Source organism: Elgaria multicarinata, chromosome 9, assembly GCF_023053635.1.
Source record: "Elgaria multicarinata webbii isolate HBS135686 ecotype San Diego chromosome 9, rElgMul1.1.pri, whole genome shotgun sequence".
Lineage (NCBI taxonomy): Eukaryota > Metazoa > Chordata > Lepidosauria > Squamata > Anguidae > Elgaria > Elgaria multicarinata.
Window position 1 is genome coordinate 40133986 of NC_086179.1, and position 13529 is coordinate 40147514.

A 13529-nucleotide genomic window follows, 5' to 3' on the forward strand; every position below is an offset into this window, starting at 1 on the left:
TCCCTACTGTCTGAAGAATATGCAATTCCTCAGTATTGAAAATATTCACACTGCAATGGGGAATGGATTAATTGCTAATTTTCTTCAGAGGATTGAATTGGTGGCTGGATTTCTAGCATTAAGGGCGTTTCTACATGAGTTTTTTTTTTTTATCCCGCACCTTTACTGGGGCTTTCGCTTCGGGATTCTTTGCAGAATCAAAATTGGGATACATTCTTGATGGAGAGAAAGAAATTCTCATTCATAATTCAGGCTTATTTTCTCTACAGAAGATGCCCAAAGTGCTGGAAAAAGCAGATGCAGAGCTGGTTGGGGAGGGGAGTGAGGGGTAAGGGCAAAATGGCCTTAAAAAATTATCTAGTTTACAATAAACAACTTTAATAAATAAAAAGCTTAAAGTGCAATCTTATACATGTCCATTCTGATATAAGCCCTATTAAGTTCAGTGGGACTTGTTCCCAGGTGACCAGTTACAGGATTTCAGTTTTAGTGGAATTAGTGCTTTCTGTATTTGCAGAAATAAGCAAGAGGGGGATTTAATGTTGAGAGATATCAAAGTGGTTCATGTTTATTTACTTTATATTTGGAAACATTTATAGTGCTGGCTGTGAACGTGAAATACTCCCATGTGAAAAATATGCTCGTAAAGTGAGTGCAAAACTAAGTATAAGTGGTAGTTAAATGTACAGGAGTCTCTAATGGGCTGTTTACATAGGAAGAGATGTCATGGGAATTATATAATAAATGCCTACACTAACATGTTATCCCAAGATTACAAGGCATAATATTTTTTCTCTGTTAGATTAGATTTTTTCAGTGGTGGTTTCAAATTTAGCTGTTTGAACATATATGCACTTAGATTTGAATATACCTATACCTCGGGGGGAAATTGGAATCAAGGAGATTTACATCTGAGTAAATATGTATGGGACTGCACTGAAAAAGTACTTTGTGCCTAGATCAACTCTCTCTTCAGACAGGTGACTTTAGGCATTGTACCGTTTTCAACCCCACATCAACAATATGAGGATTATAATGCTACTTTACAGTGTTGTTGTGAAGCAGGGGTAGGCAACTTGTGGCTCTCCAGATGTTTTGGCCTATAACTCCCATGATCCTTCACCATTGGCTATGCTGGTGAGAGCTGATGGGAGTTTTAGGCCAAGACATCTGGAGGGCCACAAGTTGTCCACCCCACTTAAGGCTACTGAGATAACCTTAAATGAAGTGCTTTAATATTCAAACAAAGTTATATAAATGATTGATATTTTTAGATTATTTAGTTAGATGATGATGATGATGATGATGATGATGATGACGACGACGACAACGACAACGATGACAATGATGGGTTGGATCCAGATTTAGACATATGTAAGTGGGCTGGCAGAAGCAGGCTTTCTTGCTGCCTCTTCACCACAGCAGCCTCTACAGCCTGCAAAACAGAAATGTTACACAGAGGGTTATGGGACCCTCTGGAATGGGATAGGCTGCAGGGGGATCTGCCTAATTTTTGGAGTTCAGAATCCAGACCATTAATAAATCTGGCTCCAATCCATTAATAACTTCTAACCCTAATCATTTGCACTGGCACAGTATATCCAATAACATAGTGATGTTTCTGCAGTGTCGAAACGTTTCACTTCATTAACACAACTTTTGGCTTGTCTCATCCTAAATACATGTGCACTGGCATAGGAAGCCTGAATGTGAATTTTATATTTGTTTTTGAGTCAAAGATCTCGCAAGGAAGATGGGTTGATTGATTTTACCCATTTTTGCATAAAGAATATTTCTTCTCCATGCTCCCCCATGTGGTCAGAGTTGAGTTTTGCCACATCCTAAAAGCCAGTTTGTTTGTTTTTAAAAAGTACTAGTTGCATCAGAGCAGTTGTCCCACTTTAATAAATGAATAAGTTATTGGGCTATTAGAGGAAAAAAGAAAGAACAAGTGAGTCTCCTCAAATGTCACAGAGGCTTACTTTCTTTCTTTCTTTCTTTCTTTCTTTCTTTCTTTCTTTCTTTTTGTATATTTCTAAACTGTCTTTTACAAGGTGGCTTGCAAAACTTGAAACAATAAAACATTGCACCATTAATTTAAAACAATAAAATCATACCAACAAAAATAACATATATTTAAACTCAGCTTCAGAGTCTTCCTAAATCATGCTAGCACATCCAGATTAAAACTATTCAAAAGCATTTCACAAGGCCAGCTGATTACAGCACAGGGAAGGCAATTTCCCCACCTTTGTGTTGTTTATTTTAAAAAAAATAACTGACAAGCGTAACCATTGTAAATTAGCATTTAATATTTGAAATATTTGTACGTATCATATTTTAAAGTACACATTGCAATGTATGGTGTGATGTTTTATTGTTGCTATTTATCTAGGATGTAAGTTTGGACTTTGGATGGTAAGTGGTTAATTCTGTTGGTAGGGGGAGTGAGTGCATGGAATGTTGGAGTGGAGGATGATTGGCTGTAGGATTCAAGTGTGTGACAGCAGTTTGCAGTTAGAAGCAGTTGAGAGCTGTGTGTGGAAAGTTGACAAGGTGAGAGAGGGTCTGCATTTGTCTGCTGGAAGGTTTAGATCAGAGTAGGATCAACATTTTATTGTTTTTTGGGGGGGGGAGAAGAGGGAATAGAAGGAGACAGATTTGACTAGTTTTTTCCTCTGGACAAAAAAGTCAAGGTAAGTCCCTGACTTTTTTGCTTTGGAGGGAAGCCCCGGGATACCTGCATGGTGGCTTCTGCATTGCATAATCGATGCCGTGCCATGACGCACCCACCCTGGGGCTTTCATCATGTATAGACAGCCCCCCAGCATCTTGCAAAGGGCTTGGACCAAACTCCCGCCAGCAACCTTGAACTGATTATCAACCTAAGAGCTGTGGTACACAGTCTCCTGGATTGTACTGCTGACTGAGACAGGTTGTGCTAGCAAATTGTCCTAGTTTATTTCAAATAGTAATCCCTGACTTGCGTACTTTCCCTGATAGTCACCCCAGTGGAGGCTGGTGATTCTGATGTCAGTGAATCTGCTCTGGGTTTCAGTCAGAACTGCAAAGCACAGCTCCATTAGCGTTCTGGCTGGATCTGACTGATAACTGGAGCAGGTTCCTCACCCAGCTGACACAGGAGGCACCAGCCTTCACTGATTCACCCTTTATTTCCCTGCAGCCTCCGGCCTGTCTCTGAAGCAGTTGATAATCTCCTGAAGCAAGTCCATTCCATAAAGAAGCGGCTAGTTGAACTGAATGAGCGACTCAACGTCATTAGCAGGAACCTCTTTCCCATCCGGTACAAGGCCCTGAGGAGTCAGAGGCTTAGCAGCATCCAGCTGAGGAGGCTCGCCCTGAAACGAAGGAGAATGTATGCGGCATGGAGGCAAACTCAGAGGAATTAGCTCTTTTCCCAAAAGAGAGAAATCCTGTGTTTTTTTCTCTCTCTTCTGTATTCCATCGCTCCTCGTGAAACAGCACAATAAAACACTGACTAAAATAAATTGTGTGTAATATTATTACTGTGGGATATTTCTTCCTTTTGCATGGTGTGCAACACCATGTCTTCTAATGATTCTACATATTTGGAATTTTGCACGGGAATTTGTATCTAGCAAAAAAAATTAAAATATCTCAGGAGTTTTATTTATCTATCATGCAGGCTCTTGCAGCTCTTCAGAAGGGATGGGTTGTTGTTGGCTCTGATCCTACATGTACACGCACGCGCACAAACACACAAAGAAGTTGTGAGATAAAATATCGGCACCCATCACCCACAGCTGCACATGTGGCAAACCATGCTGTTCTGACCCGCACAGACAGCTCCAGAACCTCCAGCGGAGGGGTGTGTGTTGAATCTCTGGCCCATGGGCCAAATCTGGGCCACCTGGGGTTCCTTAGATGGCTTTTTGGGGTTCCCTAGAAGTCTACACCCAGTTCCCTTGGTCCCACCCCATTTCCAATTGCCAATTGTTTGGTTTGGCTTCAAAAATATGACTAACTTTGGGAGCAATCCTATGCATGTTAGGCAGAAAAAAGTCCATCAACTCCCAGCATTCCCCAGCCAGCAGAATGCTGGGAGTTGCAAGAATTATTTCTTCCTAACATGCATAGGATTGCACCCTACAATATTACAAAACCATGAACATACAAATTATGATAAATATACAGCAGCAGCAGCAGCAGCAGCAAATGCTTTTTAAGCACCAAATGCAGCCTGGAATAAATGTGTCTTCAGGTTTTGATTTGGTATTTTTGTTGTTTGTTCGTTTGAATGCATGTAGGGTTTTTTAAAATTATTATTGGTTCTGCTCCTCAGTGTTTTACAGCAGCCCTATACACAGAAATGGAAGCTCCCCCCCATGCATGCCATGGGGGGCTTCACTGGCTTTATTTCTGCCTGTTATATTTATGGTCTACAGACTGCAGGTATACTGAATGCAAATGTAAAATACATATTGGGGGGAAAGCACAAATAAATTTAAGAGCAGAGTCATGAAAATCATAGAGAGTTTGACTAGATAGCTACATTTAAACATTTAGCAAATGGGTCTGTAAGTGAAATGCTAGAAATGTTAGCGATGTTATTTCTGCCTGTCAGGCTCCTGTTAATGATACAAGAGCACAGCCATCTTTTAATTCAAAATAAATAAATGCTGACGACTTTTCTGGCTTATTCTTCCTCTGCAGGAACCGCGGAAAGGGCGTCGGGCGATTGCTATTATTCGGTCCCCACCCAAGGTCTCTGCCAGTGGAGGCTGACGGTTCCAGTTTCCGTGGGGCTGTGCATCCATTCTGGGTTTCAGTCGGAACCAGCCAGAACTCTAAAGGAGCTATTCAAGGAGCTGAAGCCTTTTAGGGTGTAGGTTCAGCACCTTGGATAGCTCTTTTAGAGTTCCGTCTGGTTCCGATTGAAACCCAGAATGGATTCACAACCCCACGGAAACCGGGGTCACCAGCCCCCATTGGTCTCTGCTTATCCAGCTGTTGCGCCGCTCGCGCCTCCCTTCCGCTCTTCCCACGCCGGGGAAGCTGCAGCTGCTGAACAAAGTGGGCGAGGAGGGGGCGGAGCTGCCGATCTCGCTCTCTGGAGGCAGAAACCCAAGAGACCCGGCGGCGGCGGCAGCGGCAGCGATCGCTGGGCGGAGTCGTCGACAGGCAGCCACAAACGAGCAGCAATGTTCGGAATGATCAGAAATTCCCTTTTCGGCTCGGCGGAGGTTTGGCCCTGCCGAGTCTTGAGCAAGGGGGAGAAGGTAGGGAGAGGGGGCGCGGCGGGGCCCGCCTAGGGTCAGAGGAAGGGAGGAACCGTTCCCCTCGCCCTCCCGCGAGCCGAGGAGGGAGTGGAGCGGGCCCAGGGCAGGGATTAAGGGCCTGCTTGCTTGCTTCCTTCCTTCCTTTATGGGCCACGGCCCGCTTGCTCTTGCTCAGAAGAGGTTCCTTTTTTCATTTTGATTGGCGCGCGCACCCGCACTCACACCATGGCACTTGTTGCTGCAATTGGTTCAGTTGCTCTGATGTCACAGAGGGCTTTGCAAGCCTAGGAGTGCTTGGCTTTATTCATGGGGAAATCTTCGTATCAGATGAAGCAGTGAGCGATTCTCGGGGCATACATGCGACAATAGCAAAAAAGATGCATGTCCCTGGTGTATGGTGTTGCATGATTGGAGAGTAGGGTGGCAGCAGGGATTTAAATGTAATCGTTCAAATAAAGCTTCAGATTATGCCAGCGATACCCTTTGCAAGAGGTGCCCCTGGGTGTGCCACTTTAGGTCTTGTGCTGCAGCCACCTGTGGTAGCAAAATGTCTGAGGCCACTTCTGTTAAGAATGAACAAACTTTCCCTTCAGTGAACATCCAACTTCCAGAGAGAGTCCAAAGATCAGACGAGCAATTTCCACAGAGAACGTAAGAAGTGCCATGCTGGATCAGACCAAGGGTCCATCTAGTCCCGCTCTCTGTTCACACAGTAGTCAACCAGCCATCGGCCAGGGACCAATAAACAGGACATGGTGCAACAGCACCCTCCCACCCATGTTCCCCAGCAATTGGTGCACACAGGCTTACTGCCTCGAATACTAGAGATAGCACACAAACATCAGGGCTAGTAGCCATTGATGGCCTTCACCTCCAGGAATTTATCCAACCCCTTTTTAAAGCCATCCAAATTGGTGGCCGTCACTACATCTTGTAGTGAGTGCCATAATCATTTTATCCTGATAGTTTTATTTATTGATAGCCAAGTTCTCTGGCAGCTCACAAAAATTAAAATGTTAAAATAAAATATTAAGAAAAAATCCAGCACTAAAATGTTCAGCAGCAGAAGGGAACAAAAGCAGTATTAGAGGATCACTCAAATAACACAACAGATAAAAACAATGGATCAATATTCAGCCTTAAGACCACAGCTTTAGAAGGCATGGGAGAATGAAAACGTCTTTAGCTGATGCCAAAATGACAATTCAAGAAGGTTGCAGGCAGACTTCTCTGTGGGAGGGCATTCCATAACCAGGTGCCACCACTGAGAAGGCCGTCTCTAGGAGTCACACTGCCTTACTGTTTATTTTTGCCATCTCTTGGTGAACTTTTCATAGCGTGGAGATGTAGGGATGGACTAAACTGCACCTGTTGACTTTTGCCTATCATGCAAAAGAAGTGGAAACAATTGTCACAATGACCTAGTTTACACAATATGGTGTGTCGGATTGTGGGTTATTTAACCGAAGACCAGCCATGGCACCCACAGGCACCACTTTGTATGTCCAAACTTTACTTAGCAGTTGCAAACCTGGTAAACATGGGCTATGCAAGGGTTAAACAAGGTCTGTTCTAGGGTCAGGCAAGGGTGGTTTAACCCTCTCATAACCCACACTCACCAGGTTTGTATGACACGAGCGGGGCTTGGATATGAAAAATGGCGGCTGCACACGCCTCAGCCTCACCATGGGTTAAATACCCCATGGTTGGCTGTCGTATCATGCAATAGCCTCATCTGTCATTTATCCACCCAGGCTAATACCAGTAAGGAACTGGGTGGGTCACGTTTATGGTAGAGATAATTATTCACAATTATCTGCAGAGAAATTTTGTGACTCGTCTGTAGCATTTTACAAATGCTACTTCACGCAGAAGGCATATCTCAAATCCCTTATAGCTCCCTAGAGTAATCTTGTAGCTGCAGCCATTCAGTAAAAATAAAATGGCATGTTTTATAATGTGTGCATTTTCTCTTCCCTGCATGAAACTAATTGCAGACTGTAGAGTAATATGTGAACAACCCAGTCTGGGGCCCAGTGGCATGTGGTATTAGATCAAGCAGCGTTATGGCTGCCCAAGGCCATAACTTTTCCTTGTGCAAAGGGAAGAGTGCAAGTCCCTCGCTGTTTCACAGCTGCCGGTGTTTTCTCCTAGTACTCTGTTCAGCACTAATTTGCATGTCCTTATCTGCCATTTTTATGTGTTACATTTGTATCCCCACCCTTCCCACCAAGGAGTTGAGAGAGGTGTTTTAGCCTCCCAACAGGGTCCAGTACTGGCTGTTTGCCAGCGGAAACCACTGGTGGGAAAGATTTGCCCTCCTTCCTGCAGTGCTCTGCCTGGTCCCTCCCAAATCTTGACCAAATGGGCTGGGGGCCCCTCCAGAGTAGATTTGGGGAGGGTGGCAAGGGGCTGCAGGAGGAGGAGAGCAAGGGGATGTATGCTCGCATGGTGTTGGATTTACCTCCACATTTGGGATTACTAGGAAAGGGATTGAAAATAAAACAACAATATTAAAATGCCATAGGAAACTGCTTTATACTGATCCAGGCCACTGGTCCATCTAGATCAGTATCATCCATACTAACTAGTGGTGGTACTCCAAAGTTTCAGAGAGCTGTCTTTATTTTACAGTATCTGGAGATTCTAGGGACTGAACCCGGGAGGCCCAGTCACATTATAGTGAAGTAGGTGGTCTTCTCCAAAACAACACTTTGAATGCTACAGCCATATTTGTATGGTCAGTTATCTTCCTTGAAGGGACAGCTGGTCCTCAAACTGTAGGACTGCCTTTATGGTGTAGTGCTTGTTGTTGGGATCTCCTTTCCTTTAGAAAACAACCATATAATGGCTGCATCTATCAGGGCATTCATTTACTTGACTGTTTTGTTACCAGGACGACGTGGCCTATGAGGAAAGGGAATACGACGGTGGAAAGTTTGCCACTGTCGAGCTTGCTGGAAAGCCATTTGATGAGGCCTTACGTGAAGCGGTGCTGAAACTCCTCAAATACGTGGGGGGAAGCAATGACCAAGGTGAGAAGCTCTATGTACCCTCTTGACTCCTCCCTTGACTCTCCTGCTTAATTGTACATCTGCAGCAACAACATCAATGAGCCTTTGGAGGTGTATGTCATTCTGTGTCTCAAGAAAGGGGAGGCTGTGATCTGTGTCTCTTTTAGGAGCCGGAATGGGGATGATGGCTCCAGTGTGCAGCACTGTATATCCTGCAGATGACGGGTCATTGCAGCAGAAGGTGAAAGTCTTGCTACGGATCCCCAGCCAGTTTCAGGCCAATCCTCCTTCACCTACTGATGAGAGCATCCGGATTGAAGAGAGGGAAGGAATGGCGGTTTACTCCACGTAGGTTTCCTAAGCCAATTCTGAGAGACGGTATAATTGGCAATAGCTTAGAATCTGTGATGCTCTCTGATTCCTACTACTGAGCAAGCTATAACCATAGCTATGGTTATAACAATGGAGAGCCTTGACTGCCTGCTTCACCAAGAAAGGGTGCTTCCTGTTTACACATTTTGCTACAACAAACAGGGGCTTGCTTTCATTTCACAGCTATGATCACATGCTTGAGAAAAGGTCAATGTCTGACCCATCTGGGTTTGGGTATTATGGATGAAGGGCTTCATGACAATCATGGTTGTGCTGTTGAAATATAGGCCATAGGTTATTTGGGGCTAAATTCCTATGAATCATAAATTCTTTTGTGCTAATCTGTAAAGTGTCAAGTACCCCAGTGGCACAATGCAAGTTAATATTTATTTAACTAAGACAATTGAAGCTAAGGTTAACTAGTGCTCAGCCCAGGAACCAGTGTTCCAGAATTCAGCTCTGGAAAAGTCTCTAGTGATAATGGAATGCTTTTGAGCATGTGGAAAGTGCCTCTTCAGTGGAGTCTGGTAGCTCTATTGTCACTTTGCTCCAGGTTTCAGTCAGAACCAGTTTGAATTCTTGGAAGCAAAACTGAATTTGGCTCTTAAGCCAAAAGACGTTCCTCACTCCTGGCCTATGTTCATCCTACATACAAAGCTTCAGAAGGGGCGTGGATTTCTTTTAAAAAACAAGAGTAGCATCAGGATTCTATTATACATGTTTATATGTAATATGGTTGGTTACATAACCCTAGATGTTTAACTCTGCTCTGTGGGAGTCACCCTTTGTACATCACTTTTGACCACCATTGTCAGAACAGTCACTGTTCGGAATACAATTGTCAGTGAGATAGGGATGGCTCCGTACTTAGCCAGTGGTCCAGGCAAGGGGTAGCCCTAAACTAGCTGCCAGCAATTGGCGTCTTAGGCAACCCATGCAAACATTACCCAAACCCCAAGGGCAGATCTAAGTGGAGGTTTTTGGTAAATTGGGTAACATTTTGCCTCACCCCACTTTTTTTTTACTCTTAAATTCCTGTGGATGCCCATGATGTTTGATATAACATAAACATAATATGAAATAATGACATCTTCACTATTTTAATAGTATATTATGATTATGATTATTAAAAAGTACCCTAGCGACTGCCTAGTTCACCTATATGGACAGGCCACCCCTGTGTCCAAGTCAGAATATATACAGGAAAGTTGGACTTGATAGCTAGAGGTCAGCTCCTTTGTTCCTTTACAGTAGCCCTGCTCCCCCTGGGTAGGAAGAAGGTGTTTTAGGTGATCAGTCAGAATCAAACTCTGAAGTAGAGGAGTTGGCGCCAGAAACTTGCCAGCCTGTACCAGTGGGGGAGAAAGCTCTCATGGGCTCTTCACCAGCTGGGAGTGAACCCTCTCCAGAGCTTATCTCCTCAAGGGCAAACAATACACAGTCCATGGGAAGCCAATATTCTTCCAAGGTGGAGAGCATGGAGAGATTAGCTGATCCTAGAGTACGCCACAGACTAAAATGGGCAGAGCTAGGGGAAGGCGAGAGAAAGTCGGCCTGGCTGACGTCCTGTCAGAAGCTGCATCAGAACTAGTCTCTCTGCATTTTGGGAAAGGGCTTTCCATTCTTCTTGAAAGGAAAATTGTCTCACTTAGTTTGTATAGTTTTGCCTACGGGAAAGTTCCTAAAGATTAGACTCTCTTCAGGTGGGAAGATATGTTTATTGCTTGAATAAAGCTTTGTAGATTACTTAGCAGGCCTCATTATTGTCTCCCAAGAAGGTGGGAGGTTTTGAGAAACCCGACAATTAGGCAGCCCGGTGCCCTCCAGATGCTTTGGACTACAGCTCCCATAATCCCTGGCCATTGGCCATGCTGGCTGGAGCTGATGGGAGTTATTGCCCCAAACATCTGGAGTGCACCAGGTAGCCTCCTCCAGCTTTATGACATCTCGTATGTCCATAGAGAGGTCTCTCCTCTTCTCTGAGAAACCTAGCTTTCAGACACTGAGAATAAGCCAAGGCCGAGGACCAGAGACTTGGTTTCTGGAGCTATTGGTCTGAGCCAACGAGGCCATTCCTCCCCCTTTGCAGCCGCTTTCCATCAACGTCTAAAAGCACTAAATCCATGAGTCGCCCAAACAAATGTATTGAGAATTGATAGCCTGTCACTTTCAATGTGACAGTTCTTTTGAATCAAGCCAAAACAACTTGAATGACTTCTGCCTGCCACTTCCAGTTGGGGAACAGGTCTGTGCACAACCAGGGGCAGGGGGGTGGGTGATGAGTGACACTGTGGATCATTAAGCACAAGTGGCCTGTGGGTGTCAGTCTTGTGTCAAGGGAAAGCTAGAACTTTATTGTGGTTATTGTGGAGAAGTCTGCTGTCAAGGATCATATTTTGAAAAGGATGTCTCTTTTTGTCCAAGTGAGGGCTGCGGATTAACTTTAATTATACAGGCACTGTGAATATGAGGCCATGGCTCTCTTGTTGCTTCTGAATGGCTGACAGGAAGCGTCCTGTTGGGCTATCCAGCAAATGTTCCCTTTCTGGCAGTTGTCTTAACCATAAGAACCCTTTACAGTAGATGAAGTCCCCTTGACTGATGTCTCTGGAAATTGCCGCTAAATACACATATTGATTCTAACTGTGACTGACACCTGAGCAAGGAAGAGTTAATCGTCTCTTCTTTCCCTTTTTTTAACCAAAGTCCCACAAATCTCCCTTCACTTATTATTTTCCCATAATCAAGGAGGGGTCAGATTTGTTGTTTGTTTAATTGGACGAAATGAAAAGTCATGAGTTAAAAGAGATGGTTAATCAGAGATTTGTTTTCCTTCTTCATCGTAGTATCGGTTTTTTATATGGTTTCCTGCATGATCCATTGTCAACATTTCTTTGAGGGGCTAATGGGCTTTTAAGGTGTTGTCTAAGACATCATCGCAGAATCACAATGTTGAAAGGCATTCAGTGTCAACCTGCTCAGCTCCCTGCTCAGGATGTAACTACTAGGTGTGATATCAGAAGATCTGTGCTCAGATTTTCCTCTGTTCTTAGTTTAATAGCAACTTCTGTTTGGGCCCTCAAATGTGACTGGAAGCATGGTGCTGGAATGGCATGGGGGAGGGCATTAGCCCTTTCCCCTGCACCATTTTCCTCATCAACACCCCCCTTTAACTCCCTATGAGGCCAATAGCTGCTTTGTGGGTGGGGATTTTGCTTAGCAAAACAGTATGGGGAAAAGGCTTAAACCCCATCTTCCCTCAGTGTTGGTGTCCTGATTGTATTCAAACATGCCCCCCTGCAGTTGCTATGAAACTTGACAAAGAAAAGAATAATGGGACTCTCCTGCTGCCATGTCTAATTTGACATATCAGCCAGTCTCAGGGCCGGCCCTACAATTAGACAGAGTAAAGCAATCACCTCAGGTGGCAGATGCTGGATGTCACCTTTGTACATAGAATGGAGGGGGGTGTCATTTTGTCATTTGCCTCAGGCAGCAAATTGTCTTGGGACAATTCTGGTCAGTCTTTTCTCCCTATGATTAGTTTAGTACTAAGAGCATCATATATTCAGGGAAAGGGGTGCACGTAAACTGTGGAAAATCCAGGGGAGGCTAGTGGCTGTGATGTCAGTGGGGTGGTAAATCCACTTCGGGGTTTCAGTCAGAACCAATCAGAACTCTAAAGGAGCTATAGAGTTTTGACTGGTTCTGACTGAAACTACCCCACTGACATTGGAGTCACCAGCCTCCACTGGGAAAATCCAGATGTTACCTTCCTCCCACTGAATAGCCTGAGGCACAATCCAGCAGGTGGTTCTCCCCTGCACACTCCTCTAGGATGAGCAGGGCATTACCATGAACTCTTGTGCAGCTTTCTTCATCTCATTGGGGCCTGCATATGAGAACATCCCAGTGGATTGTGGGTAAGATCCATCTCTCTCCTACTCAGCCAACCAAAATCTGCAGTTCCCTCACCACACCCTGAGGGGGCAGCCGCTTTGCCTCTGGGTGGAGAGTAGGCACACTGCAAAATGGTGCTTAACACCAGCACTAGTAGCCCATGTAATAAAAAGTCCTGCTCTGTTTCTTTTCTCTCTCTCTCTCTCTCTCTCTTTCCCTTTATATCACCATTTCCCAATGTGCCCCCCTCCCAGATGTTTTGGACTATAGCTCCCATCAGTCCCAACCAGCATGAGAGCTGTAGTCCACACATCTGAAGGATGTCACATTAAGGCAGGCTGCCTTCTGTGCAATTTCTCTCTGCAATTGGTTGGCTGATGACAATCCAATGTATTTATGTTTTGCTTTTAGGCAATTTGGAGGCTATGCCAAAGAAGTGGATTATGTGAATTATGCAGCCAAGCTAACTTCTGTTGTAGGAAATGAAGAAACCTTCCACAAAGACTTTTATTTTTGCAATGGCTACGATCCTCCCATGAAACCCTATGGGCGACGCAATGAGGTGTGGCTGTTGAAAAAGTGAACAATCCGAAAACAAAAAAAATTGGAGGTGGGAAGAATAGGAAGGGAAATATCCACAGATGCCATAGAAAGCTGGGGGTTTTGATGAGATTCAACCAGCATGTTTTGAGCCTTTAACAACAACAACAACAACAACAACAACAACAGGTTTTAATTAAAATGTTTGCTTCTAATAAAAACATTTTATATAAAAATGCTTTTAATTAAAATTGGTGATGATAATGATGAGGATCTTTCAATATGGAAAACACATTGGGTGAATCTGAAAATATAAATCGGATTTCTATGGCACCAGAACAAGTGAGCCGCCTGAGCATCTAATTGTCAGAGAGCAAAGTATCCATTCACACTAACATGGGAGGTCCCCATTCCACCAGTTCCCCTTATTCCACAATGTAAA

The 13529-nt window shown here is 44.2% G+C and overlaps 1 protein-coding gene across 1 annotated transcript; it reads left to right on the forward strand.

The window, feature by feature from the left end:
• Positions 1-5089: 5089 nt before the first annotated feature.
• HEBP1 (heme binding protein 1) lies at positions 5090-13323 on the forward strand. Its single transcript, XM_063134661.1, has 4 exons — positions 5090-5261; positions 8158-8296; positions 8443-8623; positions 12959-13323. The coding sequence occupies exons 1-4, from the start codon at positions 5184-5186 to the stop codon at positions 13128-13130; spliced, it is 570 nt and encodes a 189-aa protein (XP_062990731.1). The 5' UTR covers positions 5090-5183; the 3' UTR covers positions 13131-13323.
• Positions 13324-13529: the final 206 nt, after the last annotated feature.